Source organism: Zingiber officinale, chromosome 4A (genome assembly GCF_018446385.1).
Source record: "Zingiber officinale cultivar Zhangliang chromosome 4A, Zo_v1.1, whole genome shotgun sequence".
Classification (NCBI taxonomy): domain Eukaryota; kingdom Viridiplantae; phylum Streptophyta; class Magnoliopsida; order Zingiberales; family Zingiberaceae; genus Zingiber; species Zingiber officinale.
The window spans coordinates 146938112-146959835 of NC_055992.1; the positions used below are offsets into that span (position 1 = coordinate 146938112).

Sequence of the window (21724 nt, forward strand, 5' to 3'; positions counted from 1 at the left end):
CCCTGTGTCCTTACAGGTCCATAGACTCACACGGAGAAGGATCTTCTAATACTGACCCAAATGGAGGAGACCTTGAGGCAGCTCGACTCCAAGCCAAATACAATAGCATCCCGACACCTAACGGGCCTTATCATCTCTTGGAGATGTACGAAGAACTGGCCCAATCCAATAAAACCTGGATCTTCCATCCAGAAGAACATGACAAAAGAGCCCACATGGAAGATATTGAATGGACAGCCTCAAGAAATGTCATTAATAGCATCAGGGAGCTAGAACTCATCTGCAGGGTCAAAGAAAGCGACTTTAAGTCAAGAAATACCCAGAAACGAGACATTTACTTTAAAGACGCACTACCAGCAGTAACCATCACTAGAATTGAATTATTGGAGGCTTTTCTGAAGATGCAAAGCACGTTCCAGCACATCAAAAACACACCACCATGATTAAAGGAAGCATGGTGAGCCCACAAATCCAAAAACACTTTATCCTCTGATAGATTGAGCCCCGAGGAGCCGTCCATTTGTCCAAAAGGATAAGAGTGTTGAGTCAGTCTGTCCTGTAAAGCAAGCAATAATGGTAGAGTATCTACTTTAGAGTCTGTAGAAAAACTGTAGTGGGTACAAGAGATAAGAATCGGCTGAATAATGATGGGGCCCAATGCGCACCCAGTTCACCGATGAAAAACTCTATAAAACCCATGACTCTCTCAAATGCAAGACACACAGCACATCTTGCTACAAGTCTTACTTTGAGAAATTTCTAAGATTGTAAGTCTCTTACTTCAGTTCTTAATATTAAATCCCAGTCCAGTATATTATTTCTATTTCTTGTATACATTATCTGTGAGATTTAGATTAAAAGACGTTTCCGCACTTTGGTATCAGAGTTAGTTTGATGGCTAGCTATGTTTTATAGCAAGGTACTTAGGGGACAGGTCCCTGAGTTAAATATCACCTCCTGTCATTCTTCCTAAAAACAATAACAGAGATCTTTCTTTAAAATTCAGGCTTAGTGAATTACAACTGTTGATCAGTTATAGCAACGTCTGAAGGCATGTCTAGCGAATTGCAACTGTTGATCAGTTATAGCGAAAACATGAACTGATGCTGTGTCTTATTAACTAATTTTCCTTAAAACTATTTTTATTTTTCTATTGTAATAAGGCGACCAGGGAACAATGGGTGGAATGCAAAAGAATAGGTCCTAACTTGGCAACAAAGGCTGGTGAAGCCGCTCTAGTCCAAGGGCACACCTATGTGAGCATGAAAGCCTTTAAAACCCTCTAAGCCGTAAGCAATAGGACTATAAAAGATAGAAAAGGAAAAGAGGTTATAATTGTGTCTATGTCTAGACAATGGGAGGAACGGATTCAGGAATGGTATACAAAATCTCATACCTCGAACCTTGAGTACCTTGATTTAGCAAAAACCAGTAAAAAGCCAACCCAAGAAGAACTAGCTCACAATCTTTCAATAATCTACGACCGAGTTTGTTTGTCTTGTAGAGTTCACTTAAAAAACTTCAAACAAATTCAAGAGGAAATAGAAGTCCTCAAAGAAGAAAACAAGAAGTTGGTCAAAAACCTAATAAATTTGACAAAGGTGATAGTAGAAAATAAACCACTCACAAAAATACAACTTAAGGAAGTGGTTTTAAACATTATTCGACGACCTAAAATAATTGAAGAACGAACTTTGCAATTGTCAGAGGAGCTAAAGAGGAAACTGGATAGAGTTGAAACTTTGTTACATAAAATTGAGACTTGGACGTCTTCATGAATGAGTTACATCAACACTCAGGCTACAAATTCATATAAAGAAGCTCTCCAAGCAACTGAAAGCCTAGAATCACCTTCTTTAGGCTTTTGTTGACCAGCTGACTACAAAGGAGCTATCAGTAGCTCTATAGCTACTATTAAGCAATCAAATACTCAGATTCAGCTATTAATAACCATTCTTGAGAAGTTAGAAACTCTTGATGACCGCTTGAAGAAGCTTGAAGCCGTAGTCCAAAAATTCGGAACACCCTCTTTACCAAAAACAGTCATTGATAATTTAAGTGAAAAAATCAGGAGCCTCAAAATACAAGAAAAACCAAAAGAGCAAAAAGGAAAGCTCAGAGTATTCTCGGACCCATTCACTTTATTTAAAGAAGAAAAAGCTAGAGAAAGGGGCAAGTAATGGCCACCAGAACAAGGTTACAAAATCCTCCTGTAACAACCCTTACCAGAAGTCTAGCAGCAGAAGAACACCCAATGTTTGAAGATCAAGTAAGGGAATACAGGTAAGGAAAGAAGCGTAGATACAATGCTCAGAGAAGACTCCAGAGGATTACCAGAAGCATCACTGGTCGAGGACCTTTTAACCGATCTCTAGAGCAGCAGCTTTAACCAATCTCACAGATAATGTATACAAGAACTAGAAATAATATATAGGACTGGGATTTAGATTAAGAACTGAAGTAAGAGACTTACAATCTTAGAAGTTTCTCAAAGTAAGACTTGTAACAAGATGTGCTGTGTGTCTTGCATTTGAGAGTCATGGGTTTTATAGAATTTTTCATCGGTGAACTGGATGCGCATTGGGCCCCATCATCATTCAACCGATTCTTATCTCCTGACCCCCACTACAGTTTTTCTACAGACTCTAAAGTAGATACTCTACCATTATTGCTTGCTTTACAAGACAGACTGACTCAACACTCTTATCCTTTTGGACAAATGGACGGGTCCCCGAGGCTCAATCCATCAGAGGATAAAGTATTTTTGGATTTGTGGGCTCACCATGCTTCCTTTAATCATGGTGGTGTGTCATTGATGTGCTGGAGCGTGCTTTGCATCTTCAGAAAAGCCTCCAATAATTCAATTCTAGTGCTGGTTACTGCTGGTAGTGCGTCTTTAAAGTAAAAGCCTCGTTTCTGGGTACTTCTGGACTTAAAGTCGCTTTCTTTGACCCTGCAGATGAGTTCTAGCTCCCTGATGTTATTAATGACATTTCTTGAGGTTGTCCATTTAATATCTTCCATATGGGCTCTTTTGTCATGTTCTTCTGGATGGAAGATCCAGGTTTTACTGGATTGGGCCAGTTCTTTGTAATGCTCCAAGAGATGATAAGGCCGGCTAGGTGTCGGGATGCTATTGTATTTGGCTTGGAGTCGAGTTGCCTCAAGGTCTCCTCCATTTGAGTCAGTATTAGAAGATCCTTCTCCGTGTGAGTCCATGGACCTGCAAGGACACAGAGTAATCGGGATAGAGCGTCAGCAAGAAGATTGTCTTTACCTTCAATATGTTGAAAATGGACGGGAATGCCCAGGCCAGTAATGAAGTCTGTAAAAGCTATCCATCGTACTCGAGATGGCTTGTTTTGTGCAGACTTATTAAAGAAACTAATAATGGCTTGGCAATCAGTCCTGATCAAAAACTCCTCCTTATCCAAATAGTAGATTTTAAAGCTGTTTAAGCTATTCATAACAGCATGGATTTCGGCGTCTATGGTGGACTTTGGGGGTGAGAACTTGTCACTTGCATAAGCGCAGATTTTTTCCTCTGATTTTGAATCATGCTTTTGGAGCTTCCATTTACAGATGTCACCCCATCCTTCCATGCAACCATCAGTTTCAATAAGCATATAACACTGGGCCGGTGGTATAGTCAGATCAGGCAGTTCTTTTATCATTACTTTGACCTTGCGTACTAAAACCCAATCTTGCGAATTCATCTTTTTCTCACCATTTGAACTTGTTTTAGAGTATAATGGGCCCAAAATTTTTCCCATATTAGGGATATAGAATCAGGCATAGTTAAGGAGGTCCAGCCATGAACGAAGTCCTTTGGTTGTCTGCAATTCATTATCACTAAAATCAGCTATTTTTGTAATAATGTGGGCTTGAAGTTTGATTTTTGATCCTCCTATTGTTGCACCAAGAAATTCAATAGTTGGGCTTCCAAGCTTCATTTTTGTTGAGTTTATTATTAACCCATTCTTTTTGCAGATATCTAATAGGATCTTTAAATGACTTCGATGCTCCTGCTCAGAAAAAACCAGAATATCATCAATATAAACTGCAATAAAATCTTCTGTACCTTTGAAGCAGTTGCCCATCTTTCTTTGAAAAACAGCTGGAGCATTTTTTAATCCGAATGGCATGACTAACCACTCGTACAGTCCATCAGGAACCCAAAATGCAGTCCAGGGAATAGATTCAGGATCCATTGACACCTGATGAAAACCACTTTTAAGATCAAACTTTGAATAGATCTTACTTCGGCCAACCTTGTTAATAATGGTGTTATGCCTGGGAGGCTATATTGATCTTTGTGAGTATTGTCATTGAAACGTTTGTAGTTGAAGACCATGCGCTCCTTCCCCTTTGTCTCCTTTCCAGTTACTGGGTCAACTGTAGTACCGGAATGGACAATAATTGCCGTAGTTCTATGCCTGCTTGTACTTGGTCGGATTACCTTTAACTTCAACAAAGCCTTTATATGAGCACTAAAGGATTTTTGCATCTGAGGAGTTACATGCTTCAGGGGCCTATCTTCAATAGTAAGATCAGGATTTTTAATTTCAAGCCTGCATGTAATCTTATTTTTGTCCCAATATTTGGTGGGATTATCCCCAATATAACCAGTATCAGTAAGTTCTTTTATGAAGTCTTGCAGCAGAGTACCTGATTGTCATGTACAGATTTGTTCTTGAATCTGGTTGTACTCTTCTTCTTCAAGTTCCAATTCCTCAAGAGTGGGTGCTGCAGCAACAGTTTGCTGAGTTTTTATAGTGGTTATATTTTTTTAGAAAATTACCTCATCTCCTTCTATCCGAATGCCTTCGTATAAAGATCGGATGAAATTACATCCGATTATCATGGTGATATTTCCTCCAATTGTTAGGGGGAAAGCATACGTGTAAGGTATTCTGAAAGTGTGTTCCCCAATCTTCATACTGTCATACTTTAGTTTTTTGTTGGCAGTTGTTTTTGAGTTGATTCCGCTGAAATTGACAATGAAGGTGTTGTCTTCAATGGCCTCCAGTGGTATAGATGTCTGGTTTATGCAGCATGTAGTAGCTCCGGTGTCTAATATTGCATTAACTCTAAAGTTCTTCACCCCTGGTATGCTGAGCTCTACCACAAGATTAAAAAGGTCATTTGTTTTTCTTTTTGGCGATATTACTTCAGAGGCAGAGAGATCCTTTTCCCGCCCTTCGGTGACAAACATGTATGTTTCTTCTTCTTCTTGATGAATTTCCTCATTCTAATTTTTAGATATTTGCCTTTTGAGATCGGCATTTTCTAGCTCAAGAAGGTCTACCTTTAAACGAAGTTCTTCATTTTCCGTATCAACTTCAAGTTTGTCTGCATAGGCGTTTCTTATTAACTCTTCCTCTCTGCCTTGGAACTCCTTTTTTAATTGCTCTATCTGCAAAATAGAAAGTTTTTTGGTCGCTTCAACTTCTTGCTTTAGTTTAGCCATCTCTGCTTCAGCCCAATTAATATATACCTGCTGCTCTTGAACAAGGCTACTAGGATTGTATGGAATTGGTGCCTTTTGCTGAATAAGAATTGTAACATTGAAGTAATGTTTTGAGCACATACCGCATGATGTTATTTTGCATGTGGAACAGTGCATCCTGTGTTTTTGCATCGTCATTCTTTTACAGCAATAACACCTTTTATATAAGTATGAAATTTCATCGTTGATCATCCATATGTGGTTGCAGTCGTATTGGGTTTTAGTGACCCGTACCATGGGTTGTCATCCACTTTCTTTTCCAATCATATAACAATTCTTCTCCTCTATAAATACAAATAGAGATTCATTAAGATTTGTAAGTACCTGGTTATCCTCTCCTTCGGATATGCTATAGATTGCGTCAGAAGGTTCATCTCTTTCTTGGACGGACATTATTTCATAGTCTTTTGGAAGTTCAAGGCCTTCGAACATAGCTACCCTTTTTGTGTATCGATATTCTTTGGGGCAGTCCCTTGCGAAATGGCTTTCTTCTCCACATAGAAAGCATTTGCATTTCTTATTTCTTAGAAGGTGTTTCTTCTTCTCAATCTTGGCATGAGAGTTATAAGGCTTTCCTTTATAAGTAGTGGATCTTCTTGCTCCAAATTTCCCTTTCTTTTGGTAATATCCTGGTATAGGTATCTGATTACAGAATGATAAGTCTCTCAATGACCTGTTGAAAGCCGCTCGTTTGCATTCTTCTTCCAAGTATTTATATGCAAAAAGGACCCTTGGGTGAACTCCTATTGTATTTCCTTGGTATTTTTCCTCAAACGCAGCTTTAATTCTTCTGTCAAGATCACCTGGTAATTTTAGCCAAAATTTTTCAGATAGTTCTGAACTAGTAAATAGCCTTCCAGTCTTTGCAGCTAAATTCATGTAATCATTCATAAATGGAAGAACATCTTTAATATGGGAGCATGATATTCTTTCAAGGTCTCTATAGGCATTGTCTTGCATATCAGTAGATCCCTGGAAAGGATCTTCTAGAATAAATACCCTTTTTATTTGAGAAAGTATATTTTGGGTACCATTTCTTCCTTCAGATGAATTTACCAATTCTTGATATTCATCCGGGTAGGTCATTCGCCATTGAATCCAGGTCAACCTTTCTGCTTCTCCTAAAAGATTTTCAATAAAATCGGCCTTGTCCTGGTTATCTGTAAAATTCTGCAAAGCAACCATATTTTTAGTAATGTCTTCCCATCTTAAAAATACATCCTCTACTTTACCAAGCTGCGTAGGCAGGGTTAAGATGGCGCCAGTTTGTTGGTGTGCTGACGGTAGGTTCCACCATTCAGATGTATCTCTACCTTTGAAGTGTTTCCCTTTCCTGGTTCAATTGGGGGAACAATGCTATTCTCTGCCGATGCATCATCAATCGAGCGAATGTTTTATCTCTAATTTCTTCTATTAAGTTCAGCTCCATAAGACGCCGCTCGGAGTTTTCTTCGCCATATAGTTGTCTCCGATCGGACTCGACGCCTATTTCCACCAGCACTACTGCTTCTCCATACACCAATTGGAACGCAGTGTGCCAGTAGCTTCTCGGGGTGTGCGATACACCCATAGCACACTCGGCAGTTCATCGACCCAACTCCCTCCAAGATGGTCGAGCAGGGTTCTAAGTCCTCTGATAATTTCTCTGTTAGTGACCTCCGCCTTGTTATTGCTCTGGAATAGGCTACTGAAGTAAAGACCTGTAGAATATCATAGTTGGCACACCATTCTTTACGCCTTCATCTTTGGAATTGTCTTCTAGTATTAGAAACGAGCTTGTGAGGAACACCAAATCGACACAATATTTTATCATAAAAACTTAATAACCATCTGCTCAGTTATCTTAGCAAGCAGCTCGGCTTCACCTACATAGAAAAGCAGTCCATGGCTACAAGCAAGAATTTTCTTTGACCGATCGCGGGAAAAGGTCTAACAATATCCATGCAAACGAGAACGAGAAAATTGATGTCTTCAGCGTTTCAGTAGATCAGTATGTTATGTTCTGATGTCTTTGACATGAAAGGCAAGTGGTCATTGTCCGAACTACATCTGCTTGCAGGGTTTGTCAAAAATATCCTACCAATAAGATCTTCCAAGCCAGTGAACGGTCATCCGGATGACTGCCACAAGAACCTTGATGTACTTCTTACAAAATGTATTGGACGCCTTCCGACCCGACGCATTTGAGCAATGGCCTAGAAAAGACTCTTGTATAAATAACCTCATATAAGCGTGAACTGATCAACCCTCTTTTTATCAATCGAGCTTGTTCCCAATCTAATAAGTATTTCCCAATCGGAGGAATTCTATCAAGGTGTCCTCCAATCACTTTGCACTTCTGCTTCAGTCGATCTTTCAATATGAGCCACTAGCAATACTGCTCGACCGGCTTATCCAACGTCACTAGCTCAAAGAACTAGCTAACTTGGACAACTCATCCGTATATTGATTGTCCGACCGGGGGATCTTCTGTAATGTTATCTCTTGAAATCCTGAAATTCATCTGTCAAACGCCTCGGCATATAATTTCAACCTCATATTATTTATTTCGAAATTGCCTGAGAATTGTTAGGCGCCAGCTGGAATCAGAATAAATAAGAACCCGAGAGCTCCAACATGCTTAGATGCTTGTAGACCGACGATCAGAACTTCATATTCTGTCTCATTATTGGTAGCCTGATAATCTAGTCGGACGCACAACTGCATCCTATCTTCGCGTGGTGATATCAAGAGTACCCCCACTCTACTACCCTACCAAGTGGATGATCTATCCACATAGACTCCACGTTTCCTACAGCTCAGGATTCTGTATTTCTGTCACAAAATTAGCTAAGGCATATACCTTGATGGTTGATCAGGGCTGATATTGTATATCAATTCGCTCAATTCCATAACCTATTTAATTAGTCGTCTCGACGTCTCAGGATTGAAGAGAACTCGAATGTGTTGTTAGTTAACACAATGATAAGATGAGAGAAAATAAGGACGTAACATCCGGACGGCCAAGACCAACCTATACGCCAACTTCTCGAGACAGGTATAGCGGCATTCAGCATCTTTTAATAAATAACTTAAAAAGTACACCGACTGTTGTTCGTTGTCGTCCTGTCGCACCAACGTTGATCTAATGGCCCGTTCGATAGAAGATAAGTAGTTTTTGAGTTCCTCCCGCGCCTTATTGCATTCGGCATCCCACTAAAACTTGGTCGCTCAGTGTAGAATTTTGAAGAACGACAGGCTTCGATCGAACGATCTTGAGATGAATCTTAAGAGAGCAGTGATTCGTCCGATCAACCGTTGAGCCTCCTCCAAAGTTATGCGACGAGGGCATGTCTTGAAGTGCTTTCACCTTGCTGGGATTGACCTCTATTCCCCTTTCGGTCACGATGTAGCCAAGAAAACATATGCTCTTAGCCCCAAACAAGCATTTGTTGGGATTGAGTTTGACTCCATATCTTCGCAGGGTCTGGCATGTTTTCTCGATATCTGCACACAAGTCTATAGCCCGGAGGGATTTTATTAATGTGGTCGACATATACCTCCATATTTTTGTCAATCTGCCACCAAAACACCATGTTCATAAATCTTTGATATGTGGCTCCAGCATTCTTCAAACCAAACAGCATGACATTGTAGTAGTAAGTCTCATCTGCCGTGATGAAGCTGACTTTTTCTTGATCCTCCTTGAAGAGCAGGACTTGGTGATCTCCTTGATATGCATTCAGTATACATATCAACTTGCATCCGGTTGTAGAATCCGATCGATACGCGGCTAATAATCTTTCAGGCAGGCTTTGTTCAAGTCTCTAAAATCAACACAGACTCGCCACTTGTTTCCCAGTTTGGATACCAACACCACATTGGCAAGCCAGGTCGAGAACTGTACTTCTCAGATGTCTTGCCTTAGCAGCTTCTCTTTCTCTACTCGGATAATTTGATTTTGTTCCGAGTTGAAGTCACTCTTCTTTTGCTTTACCGAACGAGCATCCGGTCGAACGTGCAACTCTTGTTGCATTATTACTGGAGAGACCGAGAGCTCATGGGTTGCCCATGCAAACACATCATGATTTTGCTTTAAGCAAGCCACCAGCTCGGCTTTCTTCTCGAGGCTCAGATCGACCGCAATGAATGAAGTGGCCTCCGGTCGGTTGGGGTGACTTTCGACTTCCTTCTTTTCTTTATAAACTAAAGTGGGAGGCACCTCTTAAATTGCGTTGACCTCGAGTCATTGAGCTTTCCGAGCTGCTTGAGACTCAGCTCTGACCACCTCCACGTAGCATTTACGCGCCACGAGTTGATCACCTCTAACCTCACCGACCAAGTCGTTTTTCGAAAACTTGATTTTATGGCAGAATGTTGAGATTACGGCTCGAAACTCAGTCAGTGTCGATCGACCAAGTATCATGTTGTAGGCCGAGGACGCGTCCACCACGATGACATTGGTGCAAGGATTCCTCATGAGTGGCTCCTCTCCAAGAGATACCAGCAGAACTTGACCAATCGGCAGAACCTCGTTACCTGTGAAACTGTATAATGGAGTCGTCATGGGCTGAAGCTCGCTTTTTTCTATTTGCAGTTGGTCAAACGTCTTCTTGAATATGATGTTGACCAAGGTGTCAACAAAAGTCCGATGGATATTATAGTTAGTGATTACCGCTTTAATAATTAAGGTGTCATCATGAGGGATTTCAACTCCCTCCAAATCTTGAAGACTGAAACTGATTTCTAGTCCTTGTGTCTTTTTCGCGCTGCACCCAACTGCATGGATCTCCAACCTCCGAGCTTGTGATTTCCTAGCGTGGTTAGATTCACTGTCGATCGGGCCGCATGCTATCATGTCGATGTCGCCCCAGGCTGCGTTACCCCGATTTTTTGCTTCGCAATCCGACCAGCGCACTGGTTGCTCGGCGGATGCCCAGGTGGGCCTTTAGTTCTCTTTGTTGGAGTTGTCGCTAGTCCCGCTCGACCGGTGTGTTGTCTTGATCTTGGGCTCCCGGTCGACGATGAAATTGACGAGTTGGAGAGAGAGATCGTCGACGATATCCATGAGGGACCGATCGGCGAGGCCTCAGACTAAAGCGGTAGCGGTCCTTAGTGTTATGAGTCGACGACGGTGGTAGGAGCAGAACATTGGGGTCCACGGTCGGGGTTTGATGGATCTCGTCCATTCAACTTCCACATGCTGGACTGCTTGCGCTGATGTTACTGTTAAGGACCCACTCGGGGCCCTTTTGGGGGCACATTGCTATTGGTCGATCGGCGCTCATGACCAACAATAGGCTCGGGGATCACTTCCTTCTTCTGAGCTAACTGGGCCTCCACATTGATGTATAGCCCGTCCGAACAGATAATCGAAGTCCCTCAGAGGCTTCCTGATGAGGAATCGGAAGAAATTATTATCTACAAGTTTTTGTAAAAAGGCACTTACCAAAATTTCCTAAGTGGCTGGCGAGATATCTATGACCACTTAGTTGAACATTTGATGAAGGCTCGTAAGACCTCCTTAGGTCCTTGACTAAGAACAAATTTACAGTCTTCTGATAGCGACGGCTGCTTGCGAAATGTTGGAGGAATGCCGCTCGGAAATCCTTGAAGTTATAGATGGATCTGATCGGTAGTCTTTTGAACCATCTCTGTGCCAAGCTAGACAATGTGATGAGAAACACTCAAAATTTGACTTCGTCAATGTACTAGTGGAGTGTGGTGATGCAGTCAAATTTGAATAGGTGATCTTCAGGATCAGTCGATCCTCCATACTCTCCGATCGACAAAGGTCGGAAGTGAGCTGGCAGCTGACAACCAGTCATCCAAGATTTCTTGCGAAAATGTAGATTCACCCGCTCGGGCGAATCGTCAGTTTGGAGTGCTTTGCCCTTACGAGTGACCCGAACAGGTGCATCCTCGGAGGACGATCCTTGTGTTCTTTATCATGCTCTTTCGAAGGTGTTCTGAATAATGCTATGTGGTATGGTATCGGTGCATTGGGCGCTGGTGGTAAGTTAGTTGTCGAGGCGAGTGCTTGATGGAAACTGCCCGTCGGTTGGTGGTTCAACTGGCGCCCGGTGTAACCCTCCACTCGAGTCCCACGCTCAGCGTGTTGGCCAGTAACGGACACGGCTGGGTCCTTCAACGTTCGACACACAACTGCTAGCATTAATTAGCATCTCTATCTCTTCTGGGTTAACGTCACTGTAGCGAGTCGTCCAGCGTCCTCCATCTTCACGTCTATACAAGTGAGATTCCCACGGATAGCGCCAAATATGATCATGTCCAAAATCGATGAAGCTCACGTGGCTCTCTTGTTGACTCGATGAAGACTCCGCGTTGTCCTGTAAAACAATGAACGTTACTGCTGGCCAGGGAAGAGGTCCCGGCATTGGCCTACGACGCTAAGTCAGTGCTCGATTTAGGAAAAGAAAATAATGAACTGTAGCAAATGGCATAGCATCTCATATCTCTGCCTATAAATGGAAATCCCTTTTATAGTCATTGTTACATTATACACGCATCTCAAAGCATTAGCACACTTCCGAAAGTTTTCCTAAGAAAGGACAGGCCAGACACCTTTCCTTAAATGAGCCTGCAGATCGTTGTGACTTGACAGGTTGGAAGCTTCTAAAGGACGATTTGTCAGCGGGATATTCTCTATCCTTTCCGGCACAAACTTCTAAAAGAGTACGATGTAACAGATATCAAGATTCTAATATAAGTCAACCGACGACCACTCGGCCGGGAGCTTGCCAACTCAACCTTCCAGAATGCAACTGCCGACTTATTCTTCACTCGACCCTTCATGTTGTCAAAGAGACGCACTATGTCAGATCGGCTCTGTACCCGATCGGACCTAAGGTTTGATCGGCTAGGACAATGGGCCAGACAAATCAGTACTCAACTTCAAATTCCATCTGTGAGTTGCAAAGATGGTCATTCGAGTGGTCCAGCCTGCCCTTCAGGTACGACCGGTGTTGCGAGACCCGCTCGGTCAACCTTGCTTGGTCAGCAATCTCCAAGTCCGTCCGACTCTGCGACTTTGACCATTTGACTTTAACCTCTACGTCAGTCGGTCCTCGCTGCTTTGACCCGCTTCTTAGGAGGCTCATCTATATCACCGTATCGTAGATCAAATAGTGTATACATGTTTTCATGTAAACTTTTAAGTAAATTTCATCAAAAGAACCAACATACCATATCAAATAGTGCAAAACTGTTTTCATGTAACCTTTTAGGTGATTTTCATAAAAAAAAAACATTCTGTGTATAGCATTAAATCAATAAAATTTAGGAAATATGAATAAGAAATCACATGTTACCTGAACCAGTTGAGGACCTGCCAGTTTCAAGAAAGTTGCATTTGTTTGTGCGGCACAAGCTCGTGCCATCAATGTCTTACCAGTTCCAGGTGGTCCGTATAGAAGCACTCCTTTAGGAGGGCGAATTCCTAATTTCTCGAAACGGTCTTTGTGTGTCATTGGCAGAACAATAGCTTCAACAAGTTCTTGAATCTGAAATTTTTTCAAAAATAAACAAGTTGATTTAGATAAGAATTTCCCAACAAGTACCAAATTGTTTTGGTTAATATTAGACCAGCAGAACATAACTCAGGAATCAGTGTGGGAAAAGAGCCAACGTCTTTAAGGTCTACAGAGCAAACTCATGACTGGATTTGGAATTCGGAAACTTAGTTACATGCATTGACATAAACAAATTACCTGTTTCTCAAGACCACCTATATCATTATAATCTTCTGTTGGTTTTTCGTCAACTTCCATTGCCTTCACTCGTGAGTCATATTCTGAAGGAAGAGTGTCCAAGATCAAGTAACTATCTTTATTGACCCCAACAAGATCACCAGGCTTTAACTTATCAGGATCAACTAACCCAACAACAGGGAGAAAAATTGTCTGGAAGAAAATAAACAAAAAGAATAAGTAGGCAGCATTCTTTGTTGGCTGAAATAAATAACAAAAACTGTCAATTTTAAGTAAATAATAAAAGATTCAATAGCATTATTCTTGACCTCGGAGAATGAACCTTCTTTTTGAACTATTATTCAAGTGTTTGATTGCACTTAATAGGAAAGTTGAAATTATAAAGCTCTTTCAGTTTGCTTCCTTCTCCTTTTTAGCTAGAAATGATATTTTATGTTGCCTTGATTATTAATGGTGAATACCTTAGGTTATCAATTATCTAAAAGGATATTTGATGGTAAGAAGTCAATAAAAAGGAAGGATGCACATTTAAATCGATGCACGAATTTCCTGACAACCGAAATAAGCAATCACAACCAAAGATGATTCTAGCAAATAGACTAAGCTAACAGTAAGCTTGGCTACAACTAAGTGAAGCTTGATGAAACCGGAATTAAATTTCTGAGCTTTAGGAAGGATAAAGAAACAGTTTTAGACCAAGCTGAAAACCACACACAGTCAAAAAGAAAAGGCATTTAAGCATGGAACATATTCCACTTGAAGAAGAAAGAGAACAACAGTTAGTAGAATGCAATGAATAAATTCACAGTAGCATATATGTTGTATGGTTCAGGCTACTTAGGAAATAATGAGGCATCCAATCAAACTTATAACTTTATTTCCTGACTCAACTCAACTAAGCTATTTGTGTTTGTGTGTGTTCACAATAATGACTATAATGTTTTCATGTATAATTATGTTTGTAAATGTAAGTTCATATTCGATTTTATTGGTATTATGTACTTATACATACAATGATACAACCATGGGTCATGGCAAGTTTGGTTTGCCAACTGAATTCGAACATGAATCCGTATAATCCAAGTCCAAATAATAACCACAATTATTTCCTTTCCACAAACTGACGATGGCAGAAAGACAAAGCAGTAACAACTTTGTGCATAGACCATAGATGAGAACCGTAAGAAGCATGAATATAAAATAAGAAGAAAAGAAGATTGAAACTTTACAATTATATAGAATTCATTAAAGTTCAGAACCAGCAGAAGAGCTTTTCAAAACTTTTAATACACTTGGCCAAATCTCATGGGAAAAATCTTGATTGGCATATAGTGCACATACACGAGAACAAAACAGTAGAAAAAAGTTACAGGTCGTATCTTACTTGTCGGGTGGAAGTTTTTAATACAACACATTTTCCCTTTCTTTGAGAATCAAGATCAATATTTGCACCATCTTCCTCTGCCTCTTCTTCTGGATTCATCTCCAAAATCTGGAGAACAATATAAGATTAGAAATCTCATCAACTTGCAATAATTAATCTACCTTTTATTTGCATTTGCTAAACTAAAGAAAAAGAGCAAAAAAAATAGTGCATAGTTAAACTAACCGGCACCATCTTCAGCAAAAAAATTTACTCAGAATAACAATATTGAGCAGAAATTTGTATTTAGTTGAGAATACAGAAACAACAAAAAATGCCATGCTAATCACAGAAAAACACATATCTTAAAAATTAAATGGAAGTGCACCACACCTCTATACATGTTTGACGTAACCACATGATAATAAACTTAACGGAAACAAAGACAAACTAATCCATACAAGAGAAATAATGCTAAGGAAGCTAACCTCAACGATGTTTCCAACTAGGTAAGGCAACTGCTTGTTGAGCTTAATTTTCTCTTGGTTCTCCTTGATTTTTTCCTTGAAGGACTCGAGTTCGAGATTCGTCCTCTGCATCTCATCCTGCAACCAACACCGAAACACAACAACAAAAAATGATGGCGAAAAAAATGAGAAACAAAAACGACACCTTATATTGCAGGGAAAAGCAGATGAGGAACGATTCATTGGGCGTTAGGGTTTGAGACCTTGAGGATGCGGATCTCGTTATCGAGGAGGCGTGAGGCCCTGATGATGTCTTCGGTGGTCATGGAAGAGATCTGATCGTCCTCGAACGCCGCATCCTCCACCGTCGCCGTTGCCATGGGTTGGAAGCAGAGGTGCTTCCCTGAAACGGCTGAGTTGATTCTTCTGCAAGCAAACTTGCCGACGGATCCTTGCACTTAACGGTGATGGAGAATCGGATCGGGTCAGAATCTTATTTCGATCCGACCTAATCCAATATAAAGTTCGCAGGAACCCAAATTTAAACTTACAAATGCTTTGTAGATTTTAAGAATAATTTTAACAAGTAATGATAGGTATTAAATTTTAATATAAACTAGTGTGATCGTACACACACGTTACGTATGTAATATAATAATATATAAATTATTTTGGTCTTTAAAAATCTGAATTATTTGGATTTTCTAGTGTCATGTTAGAGAATCCCAGCACTAAGCTATTGTAATGGGCTTCCCTATGTAAAAAATTATTTTAATTTAATATTATACTTATCTTAATAAAAGAAACTAAGAAAAATATATTTTTTAACATCGTCGGCCTAAAATATTTATAGAAGCTTCTTTGATCATAGTGTTGTCAATTCTAAGATGTGAGACTAAAGAGAACTATATTTTTTATATAAAACAACCAAAGAAAATTACTAATAAACCTTGAAATTATTTTTAGTGTGAATAGAAAAAAGGACAGTAACGTAAATTCAATTTAGACTTCACCAAAGTTAGTTAGTAAAGGAGGGAGATTTTTATTTTTTATATATATAAAACAACCAAAGAAAATTACTAATAAATCTTGAAATTATTTTTAGTGTGAATAGAAAAAAGGACAGCAATGTAAATTCAATTTAGGCTTCACCAAAGTTAGTTAGTAAAGGGAGGAGATTTTTAATAAAATAGTAAGATAAATTCACGAATACACGTAAATAAGTAATTAAATAATATTATTAAATGTTAGTATAATTTATTCTATAAAAAATTTAATCTAAAAATAAAATTAAAATTAGATTATTAACCATACTTTAAATTATATCATAAGAATGCCTTATATAATCAAAGAATGCACAAGATATAAATATGGATAGATGTATATCAATAAATAGAAAAGTCAAAATAGATTGATAGATATATTGTGATATAAAAAAGATAAGAATGAGAAAATTGTAACAAAAATTGAAAAAGAAGATGAGAGGAGAGATCGATAAAGATTGAGATGATGAGAAGAAACGAGGTAGAAAGTAGAAATTAGGTTATGTGTTAGTGATTTAAGAAAAATAAAAAGTTGAAATTATTAATAAAGTTTAAATTAATTTTAGTGTGAATAGAAAAAAAAATATTAACATAACTTAATTTTGAGCTTCATCAAATTAATTAAGAATTGATTATTAAAAAATTCAGATTCTTAATTAAATAGTAAGATTTATAATAATTTTGAGAAAATCTAAAACGGTTATAATATATTGAGCAAAATGCACGCCTCTTATTTCTAAAATCAGTAAGAAGACACCCTACCAATTTTTTTAATTAAAAGAGTGTCTTATACAACTATAATTACTCAACTATCCTTTATTATATTATACATATTATTATTCTCTCATCTATATTTTCTCATCTAAATCTTGAACATGAGACACATTGTAGTAGCTCTAAACTCATAGTTATTATTGTTGGTATAGTTTGCACTAACGATCTAACTCAGGTTTTAATAAATGATAAGTGAGTTCAGTTAGGTATTTTGTGATCTAATTACGTTACCAAGTGTGCAAGAATTGACAAGTCCAAAGGACCAGACACCAAGCTGAAATCCAACTAGGTCCGCGGGACCGGATAGCTAGTGCGAAGTCTAAATAGGTCAACGGGCCGACCGAATATCTGATAGGAAGTTTGGTTAGATCCGCGGGACCGGATAACCAGTAGAAGCCCAGTTGGGCTTGCGAACCGGACAACTAGCATAAACACCTAGTGGGTCAGAAGACTAGTCAACCGACTACAAGATGGTAAGTAAAGGTAAGCCACTGGTGTTGGTGCAATATCCCTTAGGTCAAGGTTGGCCAAGTGGACTAAACTTGAATTGGATCAACCTTGAGTCATGATGTGCGAGTTTCGATGTTTGACAATATATGAATATTATTTTGACAATGTATGAATATTATTTTGACAATGTATGAAGATTGTAGGAGCAATCATCCGTTTGGGAGATTGGTCAAGGTTGACCAGGTTGACAAAAAGAAGAGTCAAGTAGGTCAAGGTTAACCAAATACTTGACTGAAAAAAATTCTAACTAAAGGTTAGGCAAGGATAAGTCCAACGAGAAGGTTGGTAAAAGAGGGAAAATCCAAGTGGGTCAAGGGATTGATCGAACACTTGGTGTTGAAATTCCTGATGAGTGAAGTCGAGTAGAAGGAAAATCCTAGTGAATGAAATTAGGTAAAAGCCATGGTGAGTGAAGTCAAACAGAAGGAAAGTCCTGGTGAGTGAAGCCAGACAGTGAGAAAATTCTGATGAGTGAAGCCAAGTGAAAGACCTAGTGAGTAAGCTAAGCAAATGGAAATCCTAGTGAGTGAAGTCAGGTGAAAGCCCTAGTGAGTGAAGCTAGGTAGTAAGAATATCCTGGTGAGTGAAGTCAGACAATAAAAATCCATGTGGGTCAAGGATGACGTGACATCTGGTGATTGGAAGTCCAAGTGGATCAAAGGATCGACTCGATACTTGGCACAAGGGAAAAAGTTCAAGTGGGTCAAGGGATTGACCAGACACTTGGTGAAGAAGTCCCAGCAGGCAAAGGTTGACCGGATGCTAGGCAATGAGGAGTCCTAATAGGTCAAAGTTGACTGGATGTTGGGTTTGGGAACCCTGGACTTAATTTAGGGAAGTTAAGGTTGGTCAATTGATCAGGTGATCGATTGAACGAGAGCTCAATCGATCAGCCGATCGATTAGGAGTGTGCTGTGAGTGAAAGCAGCTCGATCGATCAGCCGATCGATTAGGGAGACATTCTCACAAGCACAAAGAGGCTCCTAATCGATCAGCCGATTGATTGGGTCATGCCAATCGATCAGCCAATCAATTGGGATTGGATTTCTCTCGTGAATGTGAGGAAGCCTGAATCGATCAGTCCATCAATTCAGGGCTTTTCCAACGAGAGCATAGAGACGCGCTGAATCGATCGATCGATCGATTCAAGCCTCTACAATCGTTGGTCAATCAATTAGGATATGACCCTTGTATAGGATGCAGGTTTTGGACGACTGGGATTGTTGAGATCTGATGTGGTAATCGATTGGGAGGAGGCCCAATTGATTAGGAGCCCTGGATCACAGATATAAAGGCAACAACGAGTTCAAATGAGGTAGCACTTACACGAAGATCTTCTCCACCAAGCTCACAATTCTTCCGCCAGTTCTTGGTGAATCTTGGAGACAAGTGTTGTTGCACTTCCAAGATTCAAGAGGCATCAACAAGCTACACGAGATCAAACAAGAGAGGTTATTTATTGTATTGTTTACATTTACTTCTTGTTTCGAGTTGTATGCTGGTGTGAGTTTATATGAGGTTTTTCCACCTCCGGTAGTTATAGAGAAGGAGTTTCTTTCTTAATGGAGAGTGCTTGTGTGTATGTGTGGATCCTTGGATTAGCCACCTCTTTTTGAGGTTGATACCAAGTAAATCCTGATGTTAGCATTGTAAGCTTGTTGTGAGGTTTTTCACTGCAACATCATCATCTATGAAGCAAGCGAACGAGCGCGACAAGCTATTCACCCCCCCCCCTCCTCTAGCTCCCGAAGTGACCTAATAAATGGTATCAGAGCGAGACCGCTCTTTACTGGAATCATCACCGGAAGGGCAACGAGCTAGAGGTTGAAGAAGTTGAAGCCTCAAAATTTCAACAAGTCAAAGACTACACCAAAGATGAGCTCAACATCAAAATGGATTTATGAGATGGACTCGGATATGACACAAGGATGTCTCCACTATTCACATCAATGAGTTTCGATTCTTAGAAATCAAGGATCAAAAATTTTCTTACGATAGAAATAGAGCAATGGTTTACTCTAATAGAAGGCTTTCAAGCTCCAAGAGATTCAAAAGGCAAACTCATCAAAATGAACAAATGAAGTCAAGAGCAAGTCCAAAGATGTGAGGTCAATGATAAAGTGACCAAGCTTTTGATCAATTTATTGCCTAGTAACATCTTAAACAAGATAAGAGAATTTGAAGATGGCAAAGAGCTTGGAGCAAATTGGTAAAGATTCATGAAGAACCCTCTACTACACCAAATCAAGATAAATTCAAAGAGGGCAACTCATTAGATCAAGAAAAAGAGAAGTCCGAAGTTGAGAGATGTTCAACATCGGAAGAAGAAGATCAAGAAACCTTATCCTCAATGGAGTGCAACGAAAAGGCAAAGCATACTCTTAGTTTTATGTGCAAGAGGATGAATATGAAGAGGCATCCACATCTAGGATTGAGGGAGAGCGTCATTCATTGACACCGGAGCAAGAAAAAACTTCTATCTCTGGGTTAAATGGAGAGGAAGATGATGCCGCTTCCAAAAGTCAAGAAAAAATCAAATGGAAGATCATGTGCCACCCCTACAAGCAAAGGTATAGAAATTTCAATTAGCAATAATTAAAATTATATTATTTGCTTTGAGTGTAGGGAGAAAGGGCATTACAAAAGCAAGTGCCCTAAGTTAACCAAGAAGAAAGGTCAAGTGGCACCAAAGGGCACGGAAAAGCTTAAGAAGGTCGGTCTCATAACTAGGAAGAGTAAGGAACACATTGAGTGTTTCTTATGAAATCAAAAGAGGGCATTATCGAAGTTAATGTCCTAAGGGAAGAAAATCGATCAAAGTCAAAGGAGGAAGCTCAAGTCAAGGGGGAGCTTCAAAGAGAAAACTTAAGGTATCATTTATTGAGTCAATTCCTTTGACCCATGATAAAAAGCTGTTGGATCGAGACGCGCTAGAGGGGGGTGAATAGCGCTCGCGGCTATTTCGTTCGATTCGTAAAACTATCAGAGTTAAAAACACGTAGCGGAATAAAGAAACACAAACACAGAGACACAGGGGAATTTACTTCGTTCGGAGCCTAGATCGACTCCTACTCGAAGGCCCGCGATCCTTAATCGCTTTCCGTGGGCAACAACTATAAGCTTGATAAGTATTACAAATTAAATACAATTATAAACTGAATTAAACTTTATACCGACAACAATAAAGTCGAAACTGAAGCTTCGGGTCATCGGTGTCAAGTCGCAGCGCTTCCGGGTCGTCGATTTAGCAGCACGCAGCAAGAGGATCACTTGGAATTGGTTGTACTGAGTTGCTGGTCGAAACCCTCATTTATACTGTGTTCAAGGCACCTTCAAACCCTCTCAAGGCGCCTTCCACCTTCGGTCCAAGGCGCCTTGAGCATCATTCAAGGCGCCTCCAGTCTGCTGCGCTGACTTTTCCTGGCTCGCACCCGAGGCGCCTCCAAGCTCCATGGAGGCGCCTTGGACACTGTTTATCCGAGGTTAACTTGTGCTCCTTTGGTCCTGCAAAAGTGTTAGTACCAAACACATATCTTGCAAAACAAAGTTAGCACAAAACAACAGTAAATATGATAACAGAATATTATGACAGTCTCCCGACTGTCCGGGTCTGACTTCGGATTTCCAATCGGAAACCCTAGGTTGACCCGACGCCTACTGTTCCCTCTATGGGGAGCGCGTCCTTACCTACTCCACTCAGGAGATTTACCTCATGTCAGTCCGGTCCTCCAGACCGACTGGACTTTCCGCCTAGGGTTACCACCCCCTAGGACCTAGGGTTACCACCCCCTAGGGTTTTTCTCCACCTAGGGTTACCACCCCCTAGAACCTAAGGTTACCCCCCCTTAGGATTTTCCTCCACCTAGGGTTACCACCCCCTAGGACCTAAGGTTGCCGCCCCTTAGGGTTTTCCGCCACCTAGGGTTACCATCCCCTATGACCTAAGGTTTCCGCCCCTTAAGGGTTTCCGCCACCTAGGGTTACCACCCCCTAGGACCTAAGGTTTCCGCCCCTTAGGGTTTTCCGCCACCTAGGGTTACCACCCCTAGGACCTAAGCATACCCCCCCCCCCTTAGGATTTTCACCTTGCCTAACCGCAGCTAGGACTTTTGCCTAAGCATCACTTAGGACTTTCCTGTAAGCTCCATGAACCTTGTTAGATAACACCACAGCTTAACTTTGAGCCTTTTGCCATAATCAAAACTCATGTTCGATCATCTGGTGCTCACTACACCAACAAAAGCATGGTAGAAATAATTTATATGTAACTCTTTCAATGCTATTTATCATGAAAATTGAAGGCATGATAGGATCAAAGAAAAATATGTAGCTCTTCATGTCAAGATTAC

At 40.3% G+C, this 21724-nt stretch overlaps 1 protein-coding gene across 1 annotated transcript in view; it reads right to left on the bottom strand.

Moving 5' to 3' along the window:
• The window catches only part of LOC121971600 (26S proteasome regulatory subunit 6A homolog), a 31447-nt gene extending 15945 nt beyond the window's left edge, over nucleotides 1-15502 (bottom strand). Inside the window, exons 1-5 of the mRNA XM_042522935.1 lie at nucleotides 15312-15502; nucleotides 15070-15186; nucleotides 14603-14710; nucleotides 13219-13410; nucleotides 12820-13011 (exon numbers count right to left, since the gene is read on the bottom strand). Coding sequence (XP_042378869.1) covers nucleotides 12820-13011; nucleotides 13219-13410; nucleotides 14603-14710; nucleotides 15070-15186; nucleotides 15312-15428 — 726 coding nt within the window. The 5' untranslated portion in view covers nucleotides 15429-15502. The remainder of the gene's footprint in view (nucleotides 1-12819; nucleotides 13012-13218; nucleotides 13411-14602; nucleotides 14711-15069; nucleotides 15187-15311) is intronic.
• Between the last annotated feature and the right edge of the window lie 6222 nt (nucleotides 15503-21724).